Genomic DNA, 26,516 nt, shown 5'->3' with positions numbered 1-26,516 from the left:
TGGGAGGAAGCAGCTCCTAATAGCCACAGAGAATTCCAACGGTTGTACTCCACTGAACACAGTTTGGTTTTGGTTTTCGTGCTCTTTCACTTTGCCTTGAATCTTCAAATGCTCTTTACGGACTTTTCATAACATCTGATCAGATGCATTGAATGGAAAACAATGTTGTTTGCAAGTCAGTTGCAATTGGAACTGGAGGTTTGGGATCCTTCCTGCATCTCATGTTCACAGTGTGCAGAACCCCAACCACACAGGCTGCACAGCAGCGCAGAGCTGAAACCCAATTTAGATCCACACTGTCTGACAACGTTCATTTGCATGTGACAAATTATGTCGTGGTTCTTGCATGAACGCTAATGAAAGGCAGAATGCACTCACACCCTGTCCCAGGGCTCCAAGCAGAGCTCCAGAGAGCTGCTTAGTGAGGGCTCTGCAGCTCACACCTGTCTTCTCTGCAGCACAGCCACAACTGAGCACACCCTGCCTGTCCGAAGAGGCCTGGAGCACCTGAGTGCACATCCCACGACACTAAAATCACTTCATTTTGCTCAGGTGGCATAAAGATGGACTGCTCGTTGCCCTGTAAAAAGTGAAATCTGCTTCTGTGGGAATACACAAAGTGTGTTATTCGGTGCTTCTACAAACCAAGGGGATCCACAGCCACTGTTAGAGCAGGAGCGTGCTGAAAGGCTTTGGAGATAAAGTTCATCAGGAGGGCAGGCTGTGGCAACACGTGCAAGGAAACGAGGAAAAGGGCAGGAGGGCAAAATGTCCAAAGCAAAGCAAGCAGTGGAAAAAGCTGATGAGGGCCCGTGTTGCTGCTCAGCATCCTGAACCATTACACTGAAGGGTGAAGTGTGATTTAAGACACCTAGCCGAAGGGAAAGGAAGCAGGGAGGGGAAGTTAGGGTGCTATGTCTAGAGCTGCATGCAGCATAATTAAAGCACCGTGCTAATGAGAAGGGGAGATTTGTGGTCAACCAGGGAAATGGCAATCTATAAACCTAGTAAGCAGTAGCCCTCTGTGCTGTATTATTTATTCAATTAAAATAACCCATCCCAAAATCAAAAGGATGAGATGGGGAGGAGAAGAACAAGCAGGACACAGGAGGGATGGGGAAGAGGTCCCATTTCCTAATGAGGAGCACTGATTCCAATTCAATGCTGATCTAACTGTGCACTGAGTTCCGGGGCAGCAAAAGTAAGCAGCAACTAAAGACTTGCAGATCCTTCCTTGAACGCTTTCCCCCTATGGAAATCAGCCTTGCATATGACACGAAGATCAAAGTGCCCACCTATGACAAATAGAAGGATTCAAATGTTATTAAAAAAGATGAAACTCAAATTTCTCAACATCAGTCATCTTGAGAACTTCAAAGTAGTCACTGCATCAGTGAAGAGAGGAATTGGGGGGAGGAGATGGCTAAGCTGTATTGGATGCACTTAATGTTCCAACTTCAAGTATGTTGTCTGGATGAGAAATATGCATCTATACAGTGCAATAATTTACAGTGAGGATGACAATTACCACCGATGGTTTGGGAAAGAATCCCAAGCTATCTGCCACCAGCTGATGCACATATTCTAATGAGGAAGACTCATATCCATCACGTTGGAAACCAAGCAAGGAAACAGCCCTGCCCCAAACGTGGTCTTTCCAAAAGGTAAGAACCAACTTTGCTTGCCCTAAAATATATGGATGCAATTAAGTGCTCAGTTCCAGTGAACAGGACATTAAAGGGCTCCAAACTGTGAACGATTAACTCACAGAAAGATTTACATAAGATTTTCCCATTAATTAGCAGCAAATAGAGGCAGATAGGCACCACACTTGGATGGATGTTAGTGTGGACAAAGTAACGTGGAATTGGTAACCCAGGCCAGGCACAGATGCTTCAGCTGATGGTTCAGCAGAGGGAAGAGAAGCCCTTGCCACCATCACCCACCCTGCTGCTGTGCCCACTACAGACAGCACGCACACAGATATGGTCTAACATACCCAGGACACCACTCTTCCATTGAAGCAAGGCAGCTTTGCGTTGTCATCTGAGATCTCCTCCTTCACCACCCTGCAAGACAAACAACAGCAAGAGGTTGAAATGATATCACATCAGAATTAGATGCTGGTATGGGCCACCAAGGCAATGGTAAGGGACCTCAGGGCCTGTCAGCCCACAGACAGCACTCTGCTGGGCCCTCCTTGCAGCACAGCAGCACTGCTTTGCCACGCCAGTCGAGGCAGAAGGTGCACACAGTCACTAACGAGGCATTAAGAGAATGCTACCCCACAGACTCCAGCTTGGCTTCTCACCAGCACAGCAGAGCTCAGCTGTCTGCTCCCAACAGCCTCCCTCGGGTGGAAGGAAACTCCGTTTTACTGCCACTTTTATAGCTGCTTAGAAAAACAAAAGCAAATGTTTGACACCAGTCCTCCAGGAGGGCTATTGGAGCTGTTCTGTCTTTGCACTCCCCAGCCCACCTCGGGGTAACGGCGACCATTTGGTTCTGACAACCTCTCAGCTTTAAAGAAGCCAACCCGAAATCTCTCCCACTCAACGCAAGGCTGTGGTTCCCCAACCACATTTTCCTTTATTTATGTTTTTGTCTTTCTTGTTGCTGCGGAGAAAAAACCACCACGGCCACAAAGTAACTGAGTATGCATAGAAGGGGGTCAGATTAGGAGAAAGGAAAAAAAAAAAAGAACCAAAAAGGAAGGAGGAGAGAGGAGATCAGAGCAAACAGCTGCTTTTCAATGGCTTCTTCTGGAAAGCCAGGGATAAAGAACACCACTCATTCCTTCACTTTCACTTCTATTTTATTTTTAACATCCTTTTCTCTCCCTGCAGGTATTTGCAGCATTAATGGCTTGCAGTTCAATATTCAGCAGCCTTCACCCCACTCTTCTTATTGGAAAAAATGCTCTTAGATAATCATTTAACCCCTAAAGCATCTGTCCTGCCTCCCTTCACCTTTTGGCAATACAGACCATGAGATTTCAGTATTGTTTTTAGTCATTTATAACTCGACTCTGCAGAGGCAATTAAGAGCAGCTCCACTGAAATCAGCACTCAGTGCTTTAAACAGCCCTGAGAATTCAGTGAAGCTCTCACACCTGTAATTCCAGAGCTGCAAGCTGTGTGCAGGCAGAGGATTTCAGCTTGGCACACACCTCCAGCCCCAGCCTCAAATTCAGACGTTACCTTTTGTGTTTCAGAGTCCCGGAGAGAGCATTCAACCAAGATCCAATAATGGGACTGGAGAAAAAGATGCTGCAATCATTTTATGTTGACAGCTGCGCGTTTGGAATGACAGCATCTTCTTTCTTAAAGAAAACAAAGATAAGGACACACCAACTCATGCAGCCCACAACCAGAAGCAGGAGTTCTGCACCAAGCTGGAAGACACAAGGAAAAGGACTGGGAAGATGCTGGCTGTGAGGTCCTGGGGGTCCTTTTGACACACGCAGCAGCAGTGGGGATTCCCTGCAGAGCTGTACAGGCTGGTCCAGCTGTCCTCCTGATGGACAACCACTCACCCACCTCTCAACACACCCTGCCATGGCATCAGCTTTCTGCTGCAGCTAAGGGGAACGACTTCAGATCTGTTGCAACTCCAACTACTAAATATAGCCTGGAGCTATGAGGCAAGAGGACGACAGGCTGTAATCCCAGCTTGCTTTGGGTAGCAATGAGCAGTGCCAAGAACATCCAATGCAGCAGCAGCCACTGATTTCAGATATCACCGTTCTGCAAACCGTGACTTGCACTAAAGCAGCAGCCCCTTCCAGCTCTCAGGGAGGGGAGAAGGGAGCAAAGGGCCACGAATGGAGGGAGCCACAAGCTTCAGGCTGAGCAGAACTCTGTAATATGGAACCACTCAAACCAGCAGCACAAGGAAGATGAGGCGATGCACCTGATCTGTCAGCAAGAACCACCTGACAGCACGAAACACATCCCCTGCTCACACACAGCTAGAGCATCCCTGCAGAAGAGGGGATGCTTGTTTCCTCCTGGCAGCTGCTGGCAAGGTTGAGATGAGTGCATCCTTGTTCCAGCACGTACAGTCTTCTGCTTAAATCAGGTTAGGAACTACTCAGAGTCAGAGCAAAGAGAGCAACAAACACTACCCAGAGCTCCTTACCATCAAATCTGAGTGAACGCAGACTTGAGAAAGAGAATGTGCAAGAAAGGGTGTGGATGTGCAGGGAAGAGGAGGGGGGAGCTCTCAGAAGCTCACATCCTCTGCTTTATTTGCCTTAGAGGAGAATTCAGGACTAATTACTAAACGAAACAATCACTGCTGGTAACAGCCCCTCCTTCCTTGTGCTTCCTGGAATTGTGTCTGGATCCTCTGGCACTGCTCCCAGCCTCCCTGAACTAAAAGGTGCTTTTGCCTTCACCAAATCCAGCTTTCATCACCTCCCAACACCTCACCTGCCTTGGCGACAGGCTCACAGCATCACCCCCCTGCACCCTGCTGCCTTCTTTCCTCCAAAGAAGATTTCAGCCCTAGGACCAAGGGTTGATCAGGCTTAACCTTGCTCTCATCCCTCTGCCAAGCTGTTTGCTGCCTCAGAAGATACACTGACTCCTTCCTAAGAGCCCCAATCGAACCTCACAAACCTCCAATTCATAACCCTGCAGACAATTAGCTATTAAACACTGGTTTGATAGCACTGCAGACACCTGCACTGTGACTGCACCATGCACACCTACTGGAGGCTTACTAAGACTCACTGAGCTAGCAGGTTTTCCCTGCCCACTCAGAAGAGTGAGGCTAACGAGGCAGCTGCCCTCTGTTCACTGCACACCCCAGCTGCATGGCCCACATAGCTTCTGAGCCTGGAGAGCACAAACAGCAGAGCAGCTTTTGCTTCCCTTAGCCAGAACCACTGCAGAAAACCACAGTGTCATTTATCACTCTGGGTTAATAAGTACCATGCCACAAAGCGCACATCTAATAGACCTTAGCAGCAGATTAATCCCATTCTGTCACCGTGATCCTAATCAAGTCTTTCCTTAACTCTTTCTTACTGTCCTTTATTGATGGGAGATGGAGGAAAGCAGCTTCATTCACTGCTTTTTATTACTTGCTAGGAGACCCTCAGAGAGCAGGTGAAGTAATTAAGCCATTTGTTCTGTATGCTCACTGACTCCAATGACCACAGTGAAGGTAAGAGATTGTTCAGATGTTAGCTCTGGTTTGTAGCATCATGGAATCATGTAGGTCAGGAGAGAAAATCAGAGGTCACCCAGGGCCACCTCCTGCCCAATGCATGCCCATCTCTTCCAGTTCTGAGCATCTCCAGGCATGGAGACTCCATCTCTTTGGGCAACTTGAGCCTGTACTTCTGAAGCAGCAGCTTTCCAAAGGAGGTGTTGAAATCAGGAAAACCATAAGTAATCCCAAGTCCACATCTGCAATGAGTTAATACTAAGGGACCTGCTTTGGCAGACCTGGAAGCTAAGCCTACTCAAAAGCAACCTTTCCTTCAGAAGCTCCTGGCTTCTCATGCAGTTTGACTGATATCTGCATGTGGACCAACAGCCAGAGCTACAGCAGGAGGATTGCACTCCATCAGTGCTAGCTGGTGGCTCTGCAGAAGCTCTGCTGACTTCAGTAGCCATAAGGAAGTGCTGTTAAAGCTCTTTAGGAAGGAGCTCTTTCTGAAGATGTGTCAAATCAACCCCTCCATTTTTCCTGGCAGCAGCTTTATGTTGTAAGACATCATTTTATGGATGTAAAAAAAAACAAACCCTATTTGTTAGCCTCCAAGTGTATTAGCCCTATATGGATATATTTGAAGATATATTAAGAAAGAAAAATGTGCGCTGGCACCTAATGCAAACATACATAAACTCAGTGACAGAGTTAACTGGAAGGAGGGGATGATAAGTCAGTTTGCAGGAACAGCTTATAAATAAAAGGAGAAAGCAACCTCACAGTCCTTAAGCCAACTGTTTTGGCAGATCATAAATAGAAGATGATGTACCACAACATCTTTTAAGCTTCATCAAACACGACTACATAATTTGTCTTTCAGTGCTCATTCCGTACCAAAAGGGCTGATCTGAAGGCACACAATATAATGAGAAGTGATACAAAACACATCAACAGTCACCATCTTCACTGAGGTTGAGGTTCTCATGCATCCCAGGGCTGTGATTGGGCTGTGTTTGGCACAAGGCAAAAAGCATATCACAACTTGGACGAGAAGGAAAATTCACATTAGTTAGTAAGTTATTTGCATGAGTGTATTACTGTCTCACCAGTGTTAATGAATCTATTCTTGCAGCTGTCCCAAATGACAGACACACATCGTCAGCTCTGCCACGAAGACAAAGAAGTCACAATACAAAGGGACGAGTCAGCAAAATTATGAAGCAAATCCAGCTTTCCAAGTCTCAGTCCACTGCCTTAGTTACAAATAATAAATAATAGTGTAACCATCCCCCATAAAATTAAGTAGTTCTTGAAAATAACCTAGGAAAATCACTGTTAAAACAGAGCCTACTGCCAGCAGCAAGCTGGTTGTGGAATGCCCATTGGAAACAGCTGGCTTGGATTCTGCTTTCCCCAGGGTGCAATTATCTTCCAAACTCACTCTCCAAACAGTGCTGGCGGATGACACTCATGCAGTGCCCAGGCAGGGATGCAGCCTGCTGTGAAGCTCTGCAGTCGAAGCCAGGCCAGCACCACTTTGCACACACACAGCTGCATCCCAATTCGTTGCAGAGCTGCAGTTTCCAACCCAGGTGCCACCCCCCCAGCCAGCCCCCAAGCTGAGAGCTGAAAGATGAGGTTCGTGAAGATATTGGCTTATCATCAACAGCTCTTAGCCCCACTGGTGGGCAGCAAGAGACTGCATGGCATGCAAGGCTCTGGGCTGCTCCACTACCAGATAAAACCAACAAAATATTCTTCTAAGAAGGAAACAGATTTTGGTAACGTGTGTTATATCAACCATTCTGTGTAACCACGGGACCTGCCAGCAGCTCCAGGCCTCTCATTACAAGTACTCCATTCATTCTCAATGAAAGTGCAATTGTGGTGTCAGCTGTCAACCAACACAAGAGCAAGAAATGCTAAACACACACCAGAGCAAGTCATGATAAGAATCAATTCTTATTCATCTGTGACATGCTCCTTTTGTGTGCTCTTGAAAGCGACTCATTATAATAATAAAGCTATATCAAAAAATATCCACAAGTGCTAATCAATACCTCATAGAACAGCGACTTACAGGCAGGCTCACCTAACTGCTAACAAGGAGCTAATGCCAATCACATTATCCATATGTGGCTCCAGTACTCCCAGGCTCCAGATACCTGGGAGAGAAAAGAAGCTATTCATGAGTTTATTTAGTATGGTCCCCATGCAGAAACCTCAAACACTTCTTAGAGATAATATCACTCTCCCCTAGGTTATTTGTCTAGACATGTTTTAATGAAATGGTATAATTCTGGTCACTGATGTGGTGGAAATCACTGCATTTATTCTCATCGGGTCTTTTGGTATATGCCAGGGATGCGTTGTGAGGAGCACAAGTCATACACCTGCTGCCTCCAGAGCTGCACAGGGACAGCAAGGTGGAGGCTCCCAGCCCTGTGCTCACCTCCACACCACGTGCAAAGGGGACGTGCAAAAGATCTCCCACAGTGCTGTGCAGAAAGCTTTGCTAGCACTGCTGGTCCCTGTGCAGCCTTGAAGTGACACACAGATCAGTCTGATGCACAGTTCCCCACCGAGTCCCCAAGGCAGCCCAGGAATGGTACAATATAAACCCACCTGACGGCTGTTGTGGCTATCCAGCACATGGCATGGATGGTCTCCATGGCCAAAGTGATCTGGAATGCAGATCACAAGACAAAGTTGTCCCTGTTGGTACCCCTTCCAAGCCCTTTTCCTCTTAGGAACAAATACAGCCTCTAACATTTTGGTGGGACTGCAACGCTGCAAGACAAGCTGGTAGCATAATGAGAAGCTGGATCAGACCTCTTCCATTTGAGATTCCACCCACACCTCAGCTTCAAAGAGGAACTGGGCCTACAAGTTTGGTCAGGAATCAAAAAAAAGTGAGCTGCAATTTGTCACAAAACCCAGTCTTTAGAGGTGTGCCCATATGGGATGGTGATTGCTCACCACGATAAGCTACCACCTTCTAAGTCAGGGTGGGACATGCAAGCACTTCAAAATGGGGATGAATGTCTGACACTATGCCCGTGCTAAGGAGTGCCCAGCAGCTGGCAGAGCATCCTGATGCAGGAGCTGCTTGTTCCTGGCCTGCCCAGCTCTGCCTTTTTGGTTCCCCACCTCCTTCAGTAGTCATTTCAGAGGCTGCTGAGAAAAACAGCGAGATAAAAGCTGTTCAGAGCTCATGCATCACAGGGAGGGAACTGAACCTCCTCCATATGCAGAAGGGACAGCAAGCAAAATGCAAAGCTTTCATTCCTAACCTGCCCAAGCCCCGGTACATTTGACTTCTAAATGAGTATTTGTAGGTTTAAACATAGAACGCGATAGAACCTCTGCCTTAATTTAGCAGTAAATAAAGCTCAGAGCATTAGCATGGAAGAGAGGGGGGAAACACAGGGCCAATTACTTTATTTATTTAAAGCCCTGTGAAACGAAAAGTAGGCTCTCATTATCCTGGCACCATACAGCATGAGATAAGCCTTCTGCAGGGAAAACCATCGTCTAAAAGGCGAGATGAAAGGCTCATTGCAGCTGCAGGACGTGGCAGAGCACTGCAGGGCTGACAACGCGGGGTCCTTCTGAGCTGGGTTAGCACTGCAGCTCCGGAGAGGAATTTCACCAGGAACTGAACAAGAAGGAAAAAAGAAAAGCAACAAATAATCCATCCACCGTTTCAGTTTGTAACCAGAAGACCCTCCTGCCTTTATTGTCTTCATTTCAATGGATGGAGTGGCTCGTTTCTCTGGACTGGAGGACGTGGCCAACCCTCAGACACAAAGCAGGACTACAAAAGACCTCTTTCCAAATCCTACTGAGAAGCAAAAGCTGCTGCCATATCAGGTTGAAATTAATGAGAAGAGCCCAAATTCCTATTGCAGTGCTTGCAAGCACCAAAATCCCATTTGCTAGCTAAGCCACAACCCACAGCACACAGCAGTTTTTCACAGGTCAGACTTCCAACGGGCTCAACATCAACAAACATGGGAACACTGCAGTAGGTGAAGTGCTGAGTCTGATCTTGTTGCAGCTTTTGCTACTAACCCATAAAAAGTGGCTGAACAGCTCCAGCTCCTCCAACCCACACCATGGAACTTGAAAAGCTCCTTGAGCTGTCCAGCCCCTATTTCTGCAGAAGGATACAGGCAGCATCTCTCGGAGTAAAGCTCTGCTTTGCCATTCCCTCATTCTGCTTTCCCTGAGCACAGCTTGGCTGAGCCAGATAAGGGCAGCCCCAGCAGTGCTGGCATCCACTCTGCTGTGGCCAGGTCCTCTTTCTGCTATGCTTACCAGCAGTTACCAACCAACAGAGGACGATATCCTAATTAGCAATCCCTGCAGTCTACAGAGAAAAAGAAGCTTTTAAAAAGAGATGCTATGGGTGAGAAAAAGGTGAAACTTTCTGCATAACTGTTCCCACTACAGCAAACCCAGTCAGAATGGAGTCATTCGTGTCACGTGTCAAACTCTATCACTGCCCCTACAACTATCTTTAGGCTGGCAATTCATGTACAAATAACTCATAATAAAATTCAACCGACCATGCAGAGCTTTACATAAGTCAGTATAGTCAAGACACCTTAAAAATCTCTCTTCTCCCCGTAGTATGCTTCCTTTGCTGTCAGCAAGTATCAAAGCTGTGGCTCACAAGGGCAGTACCTTCAGCAGAGTGCCAGCAGTGACCTTTCTACAGGCTTTTCTAACCCCTTTGCTCTGCTGTTAGCTCTCTGTGTATTTATTAAACATCCATCCAGGGGAAAAAAGATCAGTAAAGTGGACCGTGCAAAGCAAACCTCAAAGGACAGATGTCTGACAATGGTTTTATTTGGCAACACTGAGCTTATAGGGAAAAGAAGGACCCACTATGATCTACGTTCATGTAATGCCATGAGTGCTTGTACATGTTCCATTTGTGTGCCATTATAAAGCCACTTCCTGATCTATATGACTCTACTCCAAAGAAATCAAACATATACAGCTTGTAATTACGATACTCAATCTGCTGCTGGGAGCTCACAGTGCCCCACTTACCAATGGACACAGCGTGGGGAGCCTCGGCAGCAGCTTGGAACTCAGACGAATCCCTGCTGCCACCACTCCTAAAAGCCATCAGGTAATGGGAGAAGGGAACAATAAGAGCCACATTTCCTAACACTTAAAAAAAGATAAAACTTCTCGTTTTGCTTAATTTGAAGCAACGCATTTTATTGGAACGTGAGTGACAGACCCAAGGTTGTCAAAGCTAATCGTGTCCAAAGGCAAGCACTGGAAGCAGCCTACGGTCACTTTGAGATCTCTGGGCTGTTCCCCAGAGCCAGTGCAACACAATGATCCCCGCTCCCAAACACACTGAGCTGCACTTTGGTGTCAGTTCCCTAAACTGCCCTCACCCAGCTGAAAAGCTTTCCTACTGCTCAATGGTTATCAAAGCAAACAGCAGCACAATGCAACTCCTTTACCCACCAGCTGAAAAACCTGGCGTGTTTACTCCAGCTTCATTACACGCTCACACCTATCACATCAGTGTCACCACGGTAATTACAGCGGTCTGAAAAAGCTAGCAGCAAATAGGAGCCAATTAAGTGCCTAGCCCAGGGAACAGGTCCTTCCCAGCACTCAGGTTGAGATGCAGAGCCTTGCAGAGCCAAGGTTTCACATGCACAGCCCAAACAAAGAGCACACAGCCGGACGAACCGCTGCGTTCAGGAATGGCAGTGGAACACAGTAGAAGTGATTCTCCTAAAGGGAGCTCGCATTGCACCGGTAGGGTGAGGGCAACACCAGTAGGATGAGAGTAATATTCACCCCTTTGTGCTCTGCCCCCCTAAGAAGGGAGCACTTGTGTGCACCTGGGGGACTTGCAAGCCAAGGACATGGGCAGCTGGGGGTGCTCCCAACAACAGCCCACTGAGGAGTGGCAGCTCTGCTCCTCCTTCCCTCCTGCCAGGGGAAAGGCCCAGCTCTGTCAGCACTGCCTGGTTTTGGTAGCACAAACTGCAGTCAGCCTGGCACTAAAAATGCAAAGCTGCCCTGCAGCAAAGGATAGTTCACAGTAGCATTATCTTCAATTCGCTGGCTTACTGTTAATTTGGATGGGGAGGGGAGGAGGGGGGGAAGAGCATGTTAGCAAAGACAAAAATAAGCAGATGACAAATTTGCTTATTAACCACATTGAATAAGAGATGTATTAAAAAAAACCATAAGGAGGGAGGGGGGGATGAAAAGCGGGATGTGAAAGAAGCAGGAGCTGGAACAGCATGGCTAATGTCAACCATGAAACGCAACCCCTGCTGGGACAATTTGAAAGACAGAAGAGGCAGGCTTTCCAGCATTAACTATTTGATTGCTCTCCTTCAGATGCATCTATCTAATATCACATGGGGAACAGGACTCCCAGCTACCCTACAGGTCATTCTTACAAGCTCAAGACCTGAAATAGCACTGAGAACAACAAATAAATTCACTCTGCTTTGGAAACCATTGATTCAAAGCTGATGAGGACGCACTGCATGAGCCACTGCAAAACAAATCATAGACCCACTGGCAGGAAGTCCAACACCAGATATAGGGCCGTTATGTAGCTTACCTTGATTCCAAACATCCAAAGCTCTTTGGAATGCACACTGTGTACCACTTCAGGTTTATTTTCTAGTCCCACTGAAGCCAATGAGCATTTTTGCATAGGCTGAATGAAGGAACTTGTCAAGCATGTATATAAGCATCGCCCCTGCTTGATAATCTATGATGACCACATACCCCCACCTTTCCCCATGACATCAGAAATCCTGCCTCTCCCTTGCATGAGCAGCTCTTCATCTCCTCTTAAAGCAATACAGCTGGCCCACAGCCTCCTCCATATTCATGTTTTCTCTGTTTTCTGCAGCACCTGCATCCTGCCATCACCTGCTGCCTCTGCACAGCTCCTTCTCCTGCTAAGAGCAAGATGTAATTAGTGTCAGACACTTCTTTGCATCTCCCTTTCCTAATAAGGACAAATGTTGTCATACATCCTTTCTGCCTCCTCAGCCCTGTACTCAGCAGTCTCCAGGCTCATTTAGTTTTGTTCCATTTACTGTATCTTTTTTTCAGGCTTTGTCAGTTTGGGTCTATCACCAAAATAGGTCAGGAGAAATAAACACTTTGACAGCAGCCCCAAAAGTCTTTGCATTGGCAAATGATTTTTTTCTTCCTGCAGTTTTAAGAATTCCACCACAACAGTGAATTCCACAGAGGGTATTACCCAGATAGAGGTGGAAGGACCACGGAGCTGGTCATTGCAGAGAGCTTCTGTTGAAACAACTGCAACAGAACAGCAATGGGTGGGGATGGGAGGGAGAGCCTCTGCCATCCAGCTAAACAAAAGGAAAGCAATCTGATAAGATACAGTGAGTTGCACTGGTATGCTTCCATGCATGCAAACTCAGTGCTTGGGTCAGCTGGCAGCACAGCTCAGCTTATATAAAAGATCTTACAAATGGGAACTGAAACCCAAAAGGTAAAACTTTGTATTTACAAGATTCTTGGACATGTAATCATAATGTGCTTACAGTCTCCTCCGAAGGTACAACTCGTGCCTAAATTAAATGAGGCATGAGTTTAACTGGTTGCAATACCAGGGGCTGGATCATTTACTCAAGGTCAAATTCAAAGGAGATGAAAGAGAGACAAACAGAAGTCAGACCTCAAATCCCAAACCAGTGCCTTCGTCTGTGCGGTCAGCCTCTTCACATTGCAAAGGGAAGGAGAAAGAAAGGAGATGAGGAGGCTTGTCCATAGGAAGGCTGGAAGAAAGTTAACTCCACAGACAGGAGCTTGTGAGAGTTTCAGCTGCAGCTCCCAGGCTGGTGAGAGACCTCCTGGAGAAACAATGGGCTCTTAACCTGAGAGCTTAGGGTGAAGGCAGAGCATGGAGGAAGGAAGGAGAGTGTTAAGATCAGCTTGGTATTTCCAAAAGGGCTATCCTGAGTCGTGGAAACAGCTGCATAAGAATAGGTTGGTAAATTGCTGTCCTGGAAAAACTCCACAGCTCCATTGCAGTGACTCAAGGCAGTTTTGGAAGGGAGATTCCCAACTGTCCTAACAGGTTGACTGCTGGTTAATGGTGCTAAGCAGGAAAAAAAAAGCATGACCTGTTTCCTGGTATGCACACAGTTTAGCCAAAGACGGATACCTGCTATATATCAATTCTGATACAAAGCATTCCAAGTTTTCCTTCTTCTCTTTAATCCTGTAGAGAGTATAAAGAATCAACTCCTCTGGTTAGAAATGCTTATGGAAGCAAGCACTTAAAGATGCCCTGGGCTCAGCAAATGGAGGTCCTGCAGCCCCAGCCTGGCACACCCAGAGATCCCCCACTCCACTGCCCACCCAGAAATGCAGCTGTTGTTAACAGCACGCAGCACACTGTGGTCTGCAGCAATGCTCATCACGTGCCATTTGCACTTGCAGGACCTTTCATGGAAGCCCACTGAAGCAGCACACAGTACTCACAACCAAGACATTTCCCACTGCACCACCAACCACAAAGGGAAATGTGATGAACATCTGCATTTTGCTGGTGAAAGAGGGCTTCTGGCATACAGATTTCTGTATGCTGTGGTGCAGTTGGCTTGCTCTGCTTACAGAGCAGATGGCAGTTCCCTGACACACAGCCCTGGCATCTGCACCAGAGTGCCAGGCCCAAAGGTACCAGCATCCATGGGTCACACAACCCACACCCAGAGGGCTGGGACACTAATTTACAGCAGCAGAAGAGCAGAGACATGTCTGCTTTGTCTCTTTTTCTCATCATCTGCATCACCATTATTGAAATTAACAGCTAATATTCAGCTGACACAGAGTCAAGATATTTTTCCCATCGCTTTATACTTTTAACTACAGCTGCAAGGTTTCATTGGAAGAAAGAAATAAGAGCTCCATCCCTTTATGATCCCCTCCTGTAGTTGGCAGGAGGGGAAGCAGCAGTGAGAGGGCCTTAAGTGCTTTAAAAGCAAACCAAAGCTCTCACTTCTGCTTTGCAGCAAGCCACAAGGCAACCCATCAGTGATGATCAGTGCCCCTCTGCAGACATTCTGATAATTAATGGAGTATTTCAAGCATCTAGTTATGATCACACTGTAATACCTCATTGTTTTGTGGGTAAGGACTGCCACAGGACGCTTGTTAGGATGGAAGATGATTGTCTATTTTGCTATCATGGGGGAATGCTGTAATCTCAGTGAGGTATCTACCAGCAACCTGTGCTTTTGTTATGAGTAACATTCCCTCAGGTTCAAACAATACACCATCAGCAACAAAGCAAAGCAGCAAGGACCACAGAACCAGCAGCTGTGAAGAGAAAAAGCAAATTGTGAGAGGAGAGAGAAAGAAATGCCACCTCTCCCCCCCATCCCACCCGTGAAATAGGCTGGATAAGACCAGCTCTGCTGTGCACTTCCTAACTGCCCTTCAGCACAAAACAAGCTGCAGACAAATGCTCTTTTCCTGGGTGATCGTGAAGGCACATTGCAATGAATGACCCCAACAGCCACGCTCTCCCTAAGCAGCTCATGGTAGCCTATGTGCAGAATCCTCAGAAGCCCCTCCTTGCAGCAAGCTGAGGTGTGAGCCCCACGAGTGACTCAGCACAGCCTGCAATCACACCACAAACCGCCTTCTTTTGGATCGATGGGTTTTCATCCCAGGCACATGTCTTGAATGAATGAATGAATCTCTGCCCCCCATGAAATCCATCGATGGGCACAGGCACTCCCAGCTGTGCAGCTGCTGGGGCTCATGCTCACGAGTACTGACATGGCAGGAACTGCAAACTGAAAGCTTTTGAGACAGCGAGAAAAGCAAGGATATTGTAGTGCAAAGGAAATAGAAATACAGTCAGAACCACCTACGGTAAGCACCTCTTATCACTCTGCAACATTTTAGATATCTACATGCTGGAATATCTTTGCAAAAGATTTCTGTAACATATCATCTAACCAAGGCCAGAGAAAGGACCAAAACCCATCATTATTTCCTAAAGTAACCCTCATGGCAGCGGTTTACACTCAGCATGGAGATAACCCACAACACAACCATGGGGCAAATATTTAGGTCATTCCTTCCTGAAGCACTGTAAATTCCTCTGTGTTTGCTCAGCAGCTTGTCTCAGTCAATTAAACTCCAGGGCAGAAATGGGAAGACTGGGCTCCAGCAGCCTGCACTGAGAGCTGGGACCCCAAAGCAGCATCAGCAAAATCACCAGTCACATCCTTCCCCAACATACTCATTAAACCATCAGTTGGTGCTTAACTAATTTAGAAAATGCCATTCTAGTGGCAGCCCAATCCAAATGCCCTTTGCTAAAAGGCAAGCAGTAACTAGGTGGAAAAAGCACAGCTATACATCAAAGGTTTTCAATGTGACGTACACTTAAAATCTTCTCTCAGCTCTGACACTGAAAGGAATTGAAGGCCACAGGAAAATCCAGAGCCGTACACCCATACCATCTCTCCCTGCCTTCTACCTTCACAGTGATATTCCTGATACCCATTTGGCATTTTGCAGTTGAGAAAGGAGTATATTTTCACCACGTGATGTCCCCAGACGTGCTCATAGAGGACAAAGCAACTGGAACAAAACATGCTGCAAAATAAAGATGGTTACAGATAGAAGCAGCATGGATAGCTAACAAATGGCTTATGTGCTTTCACATAGCACTGTACTTCCACTACACAAGACAGTTTTCATCCAGAAGCTGATGAAAACTTCAGTGCAAATGGTTAAGTTCTACCTGAAGGTTATTCTCACATTTGGGTAAGCAAATTAACACCTAAAATGGTATTAATCTCCTCAGGAGATAGCTGGATGCAGTTCTTGGACTCACTCTGGACAGCAGACCTGACCTCTTCATATTTTGCTCTGGGAGAGGTTCACCCATCAGCCAATTTTTGGAGGGTGTGTAAGGAGAGGAATGTTTGTTCTTGTATGATCTGCAAGTAAAAGGGGGTCAGGAAGCAGCTGGAGCTGCCATGAACTCAGAGAAATCGTGTTACTACCAACAGATGCTCCCTCCTTCATGCTATTTCAGTTCTGCTTTCTCACCAGGTCCACTGCACCCAGGGAAGGCCCACCTCAGCACTGCATGGGGGGCTGCCATCTGCACCCTGGGCAACACAGGCATCTGCTTGGAGAACCACAGATAGACACTGAGTGTCATTCGATTGGGAAAGGACATTCTTGCAGCTTCCAAATATTTTATTATCAACAACATGCTCTTCAAAATGGATATTTGATTCAATTACTGTTCAGCTTCCAATTGTCACAGCAGCTTTGTGAGCCCAGCTAACAATGCAGGCCAATTTAAAGGCAGCATTGCCAGCATTCAGAGCTCAATCTTTGAACAAAAGAAAAATGAGGCAAAACAACCTGTCTTGGAACACTCGAGCAAGCAAACAAGACTGCGTTGCTGAACATTAATGGGGAGATTTTTGGGAATGGTTCTTCTAACATCACTGAAAGGAGAATTAGACCTACCCTGAATGATTGTGCAAAAACAACACGTTTTGCTGCGACAGGAAAAACAGACAAGTTGAATCATCTGCCCAGAGCCAGCACCCCAGCCAAGTGAATGAAAGCAAACACTGATTAAACAAACACTAAAAGTGATATTAGAGATTTTTGAGAATGCTTTGCTCCCCCTTTCCATTTTCCCCACCCACCTATTCAGTTTATCTTGTCTGAAAACAGTTGGTTCTTTGGACCTGGGGTTGCCTACACATACTGCAGCCCTGCACAATTCTAAGCAAATAGCTGTGCTTCAGCTAGGTCTAAGTGTGTTTTTCTCATTAGCTACACGTAGAGATTTCAAAATGCTGGCAACGGAAGGCTGCAGCACTCTGACATTTACTCCAGGCTGCCAGAGCAGAGGATTCATTTACAGATCAACACCAGCTTAATTACTCACCCCCATGGTATTCTGTAATATCACAATCAAAGCACAGAAAGCAGACGTTTAGCAAAACACGAGGCTGCTTCCTTTACCTATAACATAACCAAAGAAAAGATAACAGTCCTCGATACGGCAAGTAATTACCTGATAAACTGTACCAGAAAAGATTGCTGCTCGGCACAGTGCAGCAGTTTACTGACATCAGCTTTAGTAAATAACAGAGGAGTCCCTAAGTGAAAAGAACGCAAACAAAGGAGTAAATTGAGAGAGACTGTAAGGCACAAGCAAGCTTTAAAACAAACACCACAACACAATGACAGGACCAAGTCACATCAATCTGTTTCAATTCAGTGCCATGTCCTCCATCACCAAAGGGCATCCACCTCTTCTCCATTACTGCGTACAAACTACCCCAAACACTCCAACAAAGGACTGGCAGCAGCACAGCGTGCTCTGTGTACAGCAGGCTGAGTCCTGCTGGGAGAAGGACCCTGCTGGATGTCCTGGAACAAAGCACAGATTGCACCTATCTGCAGCCATCAGTCACCAAATGGACACTGCTGCCTTGTTGAGCTCTTTGGGTCCTTGCAGCTCACAGGTGGTGATGTTGAAGGAACACTGACCTCAGGGTCCCCAGGGCAGGGCTGAGCTCAGCAGGTGCTCACCAAACAGCTTCCCTGCTCTTCCCTTCTTCCCAAACAAAACCCTGAAATCTCAGCATTTTAAGCAGCCAAAAGCTAGATGATAAGCTGCAGCAATACATGTATAAGGCTAAATAAACACCTGCTAAGAAAGGGGATCAGGGTTTCATGGCTTTAACACACTTGGCCTTAAACCTGGCTTCATGCAAGACTGGATGTCAGCACCTCTTACGCCACTCCAAATTTCAAAGATAAGGCTGCTCCTTTCCAGCTTCTCATAAACACAGAGAGAAAAGAAACCACCTCTGTGCTGCTGAAGTTCAAACCAAAACAAGCTTGCCCTTTTGCAAACACAAAAGGAGGTGCCTCCTTCTGAATGTCAGCTGCAGTTTCCCCATTCACAGGGCAGGTGAGCAGGCTGTGAACACAACTCCCTGCTGTAATTGCAAGCACTCATCCTACACATTTCCCCCAGAGATGTTAAAATTGGACCGTGCAGCTCTAAAGACTACAACGTATGGTGAGTTATGTGAGCTCTGCCCCACCTCACCTACCAGGGAAATCTTTGCAGGTTGAAATACTGCATGTAAATGAATTCCTTAATTCAAAACTTGAATCTGTTCCATTGCTCTTTATGGCTGATCCTTCCGTGCTTGAACGTGGGTCTGCTCCTGGTGCTGGCTGCCCACTCAGGCTCCTGCAGCAGACTACAGTGGTGATAATCATTAAAAAATACTACTTAATAAAACTCATTTAATTCAACCCGCTTCACAGACGTATTTTCATTAGCAAGCTCATAGATAAGGTGTCAAACTCGCATCCTATAGAGCTGATGGATGCTTCCAACAGCTGTACAGTCTCTGTGCAGATGCTTTAGGCTGAGCTCTGGAAAGAAGACCTGTGCTCTCACTTTGGGGAGGTGTTCATTAAATGAACAGTAGTAAACTTGTTTTTCTAACTTGCCCTGCTGCTGATCACTAGCCACAGGAAACAGACCAAACCTGATGTAACCCTTTTGCATGTTTTCATAGCATTAGCTTTAATAAATGTAACGTACTCCACCCTCAGAGCAGAGCAGTCCTCAGGTTCCAGCAGAAAGAGTGGTTGCTTTAAGTATTTAGATTACATTACAGCTGGGACTTTAAAATAAGCAATGGCTTGTACTGTAGACAGCTATCAGCATCAGCTCGGAGAAATACACATAAGCTAACCTAGTGTGGTTAAAAGCTACGGCCTTTGGGATCTGTTAGCATGGTGTTCCTGTACATATCTTATTTGTACTACAATAGTGCTTTCTGATGCCAGCGAACAGCAAAGCAGCACAGTGCCAGGTGCTGTATAAATACAAGCAGTAAGAAGCACGGTCTCTGTATAAACAAAAAGCTTTATGAATTTCAGCAGAGAAAATGGGAAAACCCCAGGAGAAGCAAAGACTATTCTCATTAGGCCAGCAGCTAACAGAGGCCTCAATTCAGCGCTGCTCAGTGTGTCCGAGTGCTCAGTTGAGTCCAACCCCAATGCTGGGGCTGAATGCAATTATTCTGCTACTTCCCAGGTCTCAGCTCAGTGCTTTAGCTATGATACGACCCATTTTCTTCCCCCAGGAACAGCACTCCAGCCTTCTGCAGGTACTGATGAAACCTTCACTGACAACACATCCCTGTGCTGGTTCTCTTTGCTGTCTCAAAGAACAAATGAAATTCCCAGCAATTCTGAACTCAACCTACTTCACACCTGCTGCTGGTTGGTTGGGGTTGGGGCTTTTTTTTTTTTGAGGAAATCCTTTATCAAAGGCACGCTCCTACCATTGCAAGCTTCATATTCAGACCAGCACTGCTCATGGGACAGAATAGCTCACGTGGAAGCTGGCTAAAACTCAGCGAGAAGCTGAGACTGGTGGTGAGCTCACCAGGGATCAGCACCTGCTACACCACAGCACAGAGGTCCCAGGGCTCAGCCAGGCACTGCAGCATGCTGTGCATTCACCCCTTGCTCTGCCCTATCTCCATCACACACAGCAGCTGCCCGAGCGTGACCTGAAGACAACCTGCACTATTATGCAACCGCTCCCTCCTCCTACAGACCTCCTCCTCCCTCCTAGCCTACAGATCAGCAAACGTGGCCAAAAAGGGGGGAAAAAAAATCTCACAAAGGATGCCATTTGCTGCTCCATCTGTTCAAACACACTTGCCATCCAAAAGATATTCTCAGGAAATATGCCATAGGCATGTGCAAAGTCATACACGGTAAATTATGTGACTGCATTCCCAGTGGAAGCCCCTGTCCTTAATTCCACGCCCCAGTAAACTGCTGCCCTTTTTCCAGTCTGACTGTACCTCAGATATCTCCGAGCATCTACTGACAAAGCAGACTGAGATAAGGAATGGGGGAGAAAATGCAGAGGGTTAACCCTGAAAGGACACAAATCATCACAAAACCTGGCCTTGTTAGCTCTACCTCCACAGAGCTACCTCCTTACTAACCCCTCCTCCTCCCTTGATAACACTGAGGGTCAAAGAGACTCAGAAGGCAGAGGTGCACGTGGGAAATCAAGCACACGGAGGGCCACTCTACAAGGCTGCATTGTAAACATATCCTTACTTGTATCTCAAGGCTGAGTGCTGATGGCACAGCACCTCTTACCTGCTCATCCACCTGCCTGTCACTCAGGTTGGAAACATGGCCTTCAACTGGGCAGGAATGCTCCTGTCATTGAGCTGCAAAGATCATTTTCCCAACCTGTTATTTTTAGCACATTAGTCCACCAGCTCTGTATTTTCTAACGCAAACGTGCACCGCTTGCCTTCGTTTTATCCTGTTTCAAATGAGATGATCTCCTACCTGCAACCGACCTATAATACAGCCTGTATCCAGCGTGCTCACTTCTCCAACAGAGGTATGCACCTCTTCATGCTGCTCTTTAGTCTTCAGAGGATCCCCTTAAAAACGCCAGCAAAAATTTCTCATTAAAACTTCCACTGCAAGAGTGCACCTAAAAGGCAAATCCCTACCTGCAAAGCACTCCTGCCCTGAACCAATGGGGAAAACAGTTGTCCAAGCTCACAGCTCAGCCCCAAAGCCCTCAGCAGTGTGGCTCAGCTATGGCTTCCACACCTCTGCCCAATGCTCCTTTGCTGGCAGGATTTTTACAATGGCTTTCCTGGTTATATTCCGTGAGTGTAGACTTCTGTGAATTTGACATGCAGATCAAATGTGTTTTCTAGGTGATATATCCGGTGTATTTCAAAATATTTCTTGTCTTGAGAAGCTTTCCCAATGATTAAACTATTCTAGATCCCTACAGTCAGACACTTCTCAGTCGTGACTCCTGTCTCTTGGTCAGAACTCCCTTAAGGGCAAGGTAAAAACAGAGATTTTAATCCCATCCAGGCTGCAATCCCACTGCTTGCAATCGCAACTGGTTGCTAGTTTTCAAGACACTGAGTACCAGGAAAAGCAATTTCTGCACAAGAAACAGCTGCACCTAAAAGTACAGTTAGAAAGGAAGTTCTTTTGCTGATGCCAAAGGAATGCCTAAAAAGCCACTCCTCAAAGCGCTCCCAAAAGAAGCACAACGAGAAGTGTATTAGTTCACACAATGGAAAGAATGAGGACTTGAACCTCACCCAGAAGGATGGCAGGACAGACTTCCTCTGGAATATGATGGATGGAGACTGCAGAGCACAGGAGTGGCTCACTTTGCACCAGCAGCCCCTGCCACGGTGCAATGTTGCAATGATGCAGCACAGAGCAAACAGCAGCAGGAGCCGTGGTACCCATTTGTGCAATGAAGCTGACCTTCCTGGGCATCTCATGCCACGATCACATCACAGCACAGCATCCTATACTGACTACAGATAAAACCACAGAATGAAGTCTCCAAGGTGGGAATGCTTGAATAATATGCATCTATTATGCTGTATTTTTGGAAGTTAATGATGGTGTATAACAGCGCTATTAAGAAAAGCTCTGAAAATACCAAATATTTATGAGCAGGCAGATCAGCATTTCTATTATGGGATCTGTCACACGGATTCATCATGAATCACTTGGATCCTACACAGTTTATGCAGCTGTCAGAGCTGCAGTCATGACAGCCCCGGCGCCACAAACCATTGCCTTCTTTTAAGATGCATCCATTATCTGCCATTTTTCAATCACCAAAGAATCAACAAAATTGCATTATACATCATTACAAGGACATGCAGCTGTAACCTCAGAATCAACAATTTCAGTGGTAGGAAGTGACCTCCCATCTCCTTCCCTGGAAGAAAGAGAGCACCAAAGGCAGCCGACAGCAGCACTCCCTGCCCGTAGAACACACATCACAAATAGCCCCTTCTCTAAATTTCCCTCTTGGTAGATACCACATTAACGAGTCCAATCCCGTGACGTCCCAGCTCAGCTTCCCACTCATGAGAACAAAAATAGAAACTACAAAGCACTTCCAAGGGTCAAGTCCAAGTGAGAACACAGCTAACCGCTCTGCATCTCAAATATGACATTAGGAACAGAGTCCACAGGGAAGCCTGGGCTTGCAGAACACAGACAGGTCCATCCCCTCAAGAGGTAGCACAGGAATCAGAGCAGAAAATGAAACAGCACGAGAAGATGTTTTTCTCTCAAGGAAACCCTGCCAGGAAGGCCAAACCAAAAGTTACACATTAGATCTGTTTTCTACAGCTTTACCAAGAGTGTAACATTAAGGCTGCAAGGCACAGGGCAACTGAAGTCAGGAGGAAATCTGCCTCTCCTGCAGCTTTCCCCAGCTCACCTTCCAAGGAGGACAGCTGGAAGCAGCCCAGTGCAGGTACTCACCGCTGCTTTGTTGTCACAGCACAGCCTGACATGGCTCCACGTCCACATCCAGCTCTGTCCCAGTGGTAAGCAACTCTATCTTTCACTGCTGGAAACAATTCAACACATCCACTGTTTCTGAACACAATTATTTATTACGTTATTTCGGGATCCAGGAAAGGCCGGGCCTTAATTACAACAACATGTGCAGGGTTGGTTCCCAATCACTGGCTTCTCAAGGAGGCTCCACTTCTCCAAGAAAACATTTGCTTTCCTAACGCAGGAATGACTTTTTGCTCCACAGTGGGATTTACAAAGCGCCCTGCCAAGCAGTGCTCCCTGTGCCAAATCACAGCTCTGCACAGCCAGCATGCAGTGACACGAGGGACAGGCCAGGAGAGCACTGAAAACCAAACTGTTACTGCAGCTGAAGTGCCATTTACAGAATGCACTTCCTTGGAGGGCATCTGCAAGCACGTAAGGCAGAAATTAGATGTACAATGCTCTTACGGTTAGTGGGGACTGCAGCTATAATTACCTGTTTGCAACAGTAAGAAAGTCAGCTTGCAGATAAGATTAGGAGAAAAGCCCAAATTTACCATTAACACTTGCTGAGACTGCAGAGACTGAGAGTAGATTTCTCCTAATTCTCTGATTTTCACAGCTAATTGCAATTATCCCAGCAACAACAGTTTGGCTGACAAGTGAAACAGAGACCGAAATGCAACTGACAGCTTTCAGAGGTACGGGTTACCTCCAGCTGTTTGGGATGATGGGTTCCTGCCTCAGGAGCAGCACCTCTGAGAGCCTTCACCTGGACTGTGGTGTGCACTGAAGTTGGTTGGAATACTCATGAAGACCGGATCATGGCAGCCTTGGTAATACCTTCATCCTGAGGGCAGCCAGTCCTCATGGGAAGCAGAGATGAGGCCATCATAAGATGGTGCTCTATGGTACTGAAAAGGTGTCAAATAGCAGGAAGACGAAAAAGGGAGAAAGGAAAAGAGCTGCCTGCTTTTAGGATATCCTAAACCCTGAATATATCCGACAGCCACGGAAGGAGAAAGAGCTGCGATGTGGTTGTGCCGCTGTCAGCGTAGTGAAATCATGCATCAGCTTTTCTATCACAAACCCAATTCTATGTTGGATCATAGCTCAGCTGTAAAAATTCTACTGGAAGCCAAATGGCAGCCAGAGATGTCAGTGGGAATGCCACTCAGGTTCACACAACATCCCGATCCTACAAGCGACCCGGCCATGGTGTGTGCCTCTACCACCACAGAGCCAATGGTAATGCTCACATACAACTTAATTCTACAGCTTAGAGAAAATTTAGGAATGAATAACATAAGGCGACACAGGGGTTCTCTGGAAGCCTGTGGTGAACCATGAGGGCCAGCACCAACCTCCCAAGCAAAGTCAGGGGTGTACCCCTTGGTATGCGTTCAGCTGCCAGCATCCTATGGGGGTCCTCCGAGCCTTTTTAGCCCCAAAGTTACAAATCTCTATTTGCTGCTGAACTGATTCACGTTCAGCTTCACGCTACCTGACTGCATGGCAGCCCACAGCCATCCTCCTCCCCAGCGAAGTGCAGGAGTCACCGTGCCTGGACGTGGCATTGAGGGGCACAGTTCAGTGGGGTGCAGTGGGGTTGGGGTTGGATTTGATGATCTTAGTGGTCATTTCCAACCTTAATCCCTCGCAAACAAGCCCCCGTGTCTCACGGTTGGTGACGTTTGAGACCACTGTTTAAACGAGAGAAGCAGAATTTACGGTGCTAAGCCTAACCGCCCATTCACAGCCCTTCATCCTCCACCATCCCCGTTTCTAGGGCAAGACAAGGAGAGCAGCCCATCTCCCTTTAACTTTTGAGACAAATGAGAACCCACCTCAGGGCTGACACTGCTCTCTCTGCCCACACGTGCCGGAGGTGCCCCCAGCACACCCAACAGCACCAGCACTGCTTTCGCTCTCCCTCACACCAAACATCTGCAGCAGTGGCAGCGAACACATATGCTGTCTGAGCAAATCCATCACCCTTCATTGAGGCTGCACCACGAAAACACAGAGCCAGGATTGCTAAGCCTGCTACGGACTGCGTGTCCGCATCACTTGGGGGGCAAAGGAGAGCAGTTTAGGAACAGGCATTTTCAAAGGCCGTGCTTTGAAAACAAACGCCTCGTATAGCTGTTACCCAAAACGTGTTTTCACAACCCAGAACAACAACAACAAGTCAACGTGAGAGTGAAAGTGAGCATTCCTACAGCGGCGTGCCAATGCTAACAGACCGCCACAGCAGAAATACGTGTGGACAAACCATGCCCACATCCCGTGGTGGATGGAGCAGAACGGGGATATCTTTGGGTCTCGGGGATAGGGAAGAGCCAGCCTGGTACGTAACAGGGCGATGTGTTTCACCGCCCAATCCCGCCGCTGTTTGGGGTCAGGGCTGCATTAGTATTCCACAGCCCTGCTCCATTCTGCTGCCGAGGCATTGAGATGTGTAAAAAAATCGTCGTGCCAGCGACAGATGCGAGTACAAAGAGAAGCGATTTACTACAAAGGGATTAATGCGTTTTGAAAGTTACTGTCTGGCGAGCTGTCAAACGCCTTTTTATTGGTTTCCTTTATTGCGACCATAGATAAGGCCCTACGCAACCCAGAGCGGGTGGGGAGGACGGCCGAGCTCGGCCACAAACACCGCCCGAGTGGCACCGGGGCTCTGACAGCTGCCGGTGGGCTGGGAGAGCCCTGCGGAGAAGCGGCACAACCCGACAGCAGCAGCGAGCGCAGCCCCAGAACGGGAGGCGGTTTTCAGGCCCCGGCCGCAGCCCGGCTCCCCTCAGCCCGGAGGCCGCCGACGAGCAGCCGAGCCGAGGCCTCCGAACGGCCGGGCGGGGAGCTGTCAGCGCCGGGCGGCCGCCGGGGCCGGAGGGCCGCCATGTTAGCGGCCGCCGCTCCCCCCCGGTGCCGGCGGGGCCTACCGCCCAGCGGGTGCCGCAGTGCGCGGCTCGGGGCAGGGCCGCACCCGCCCGGCTGGGCCCGGGCCGCGCTCCGCGGAGCCTCCAACCGCAGCCCCGCACCGCGGGAAGCGCCCGCCCGCCCGCCGCCATCCACCCCAGCAGGTGCTCTCCCCTCCGGGGCCGGGCTGCACACCGAGCCCGGCTGTCAGAGGGAGCGGGGAAAGGCGGAACGCAGCGCCGGGACCCGCCGACCCCCCCCCGCCCCCACACAACCCCCCACCGCCACGGCCGCGCCGGGCGCCCATCTCACCCGAAATCCTGGTCCATGGATTTGAAGAAGAATTTGTAGCTGTGCACGGGTCGGTTGCTGAGGACATTTTTAAAATCAGCCAAAGTGACTTTTTCCGGAGGGACGGGCAGCTTCACCAGGTACGGGGTTTCCTCTTCGTCGATGTGGTAGATGATTTTAGTCTCCGCCATGGGAGAGGGCAGCGCGGGGGGCGAACAGCGCGCTGAGGGGACGCGGCCCGGGGCTCCGCTCAGCGCCTCCAGCCCGCGGCCGCCCCGCACAGGAAGGCAGCTCCCAGCGCCCGGCCGCCGCCGCGCTCCTCGGCCGGGATTCCGCTCCCTGCACTGCTCTCTAGCTGCCCGACCCGGGAACGGCAGCCCTTCGCCGCCGCCTCCCGCCCCGCGCACATCCTCCCGCCGCCGCTCGCCGCCCCCCGCCGCGCTGGGCAGCGGGGCCGCCGCGGCACCCAGCCCCGGGGCCGGCGGGCAGCGGGGGGGCAGCGGGCGAGCCGCCCTCCTCCTCCTCCTCCTCCTCCTCTCCCCTTCTCCTCTCCTCCTCCTCCTCCTCCCGCCGCCGCTCGGCCCGCGGACAGCCCGGCTCTCGCCCGCCGCCCCCCGCCGGCACGGCGGCACTGCAGCGGAGCGGCCCGGGGAGGGGCCGGGAGCGGAGCGATGGTTCCAAAGGGGGAAAATAAAAGCATTTTTGCG

The 26,516-nt window shown here is 48.3% G+C and overlaps 1 protein-coding gene across 3 annotated transcripts in view; it reads right to left on the bottom strand.

Annotated features, from left to right (window-relative positions):
• Positions 1 to 26,131, bottom strand: part of DVL1 (dishevelled segment polarity protein 1) — a 57,697-nt gene extending 31,566 nt beyond the window's left edge. For all 3 annotated transcript variants that reach the window (XM_015297118.4, XM_015297119.4, XM_015297120.4), the window contains exons 1-2: positions 25,831 to 26,131; positions 2,000 to 2,069 (exon numbers count right to left, since the gene is read on the bottom strand). In XM_015297118.4, coding sequence (XP_015152604.1) covers positions 2,000 to 2,069; positions 25,831 to 26,000 — 240 coding nt within the window. In that variant the 5' untranslated portion in view covers positions 26,001 to 26,131. The remainder of the gene's footprint in view (positions 1 to 1,999; positions 2,070 to 25,830) is intronic.
• Positions 26,132 to 26,516: the final 385 nt, after the last annotated feature.

This window comes from Gallus gallus, chromosome 21 (genome assembly GCF_016699485.2).
Source record: "Gallus gallus isolate bGalGal1 chromosome 21, bGalGal1.mat.broiler.GRCg7b, whole genome shotgun sequence".
In the NCBI taxonomy this organism is placed as follows: Eukaryota; Metazoa; Chordata; class Aves; order Galliformes; family Phasianidae; genus Gallus; species Gallus gallus.
The sequence above is the reverse complement of the archived record's forward strand: the minus strand, read 5'-3'. Positions and strand labels throughout refer to the sequence as shown.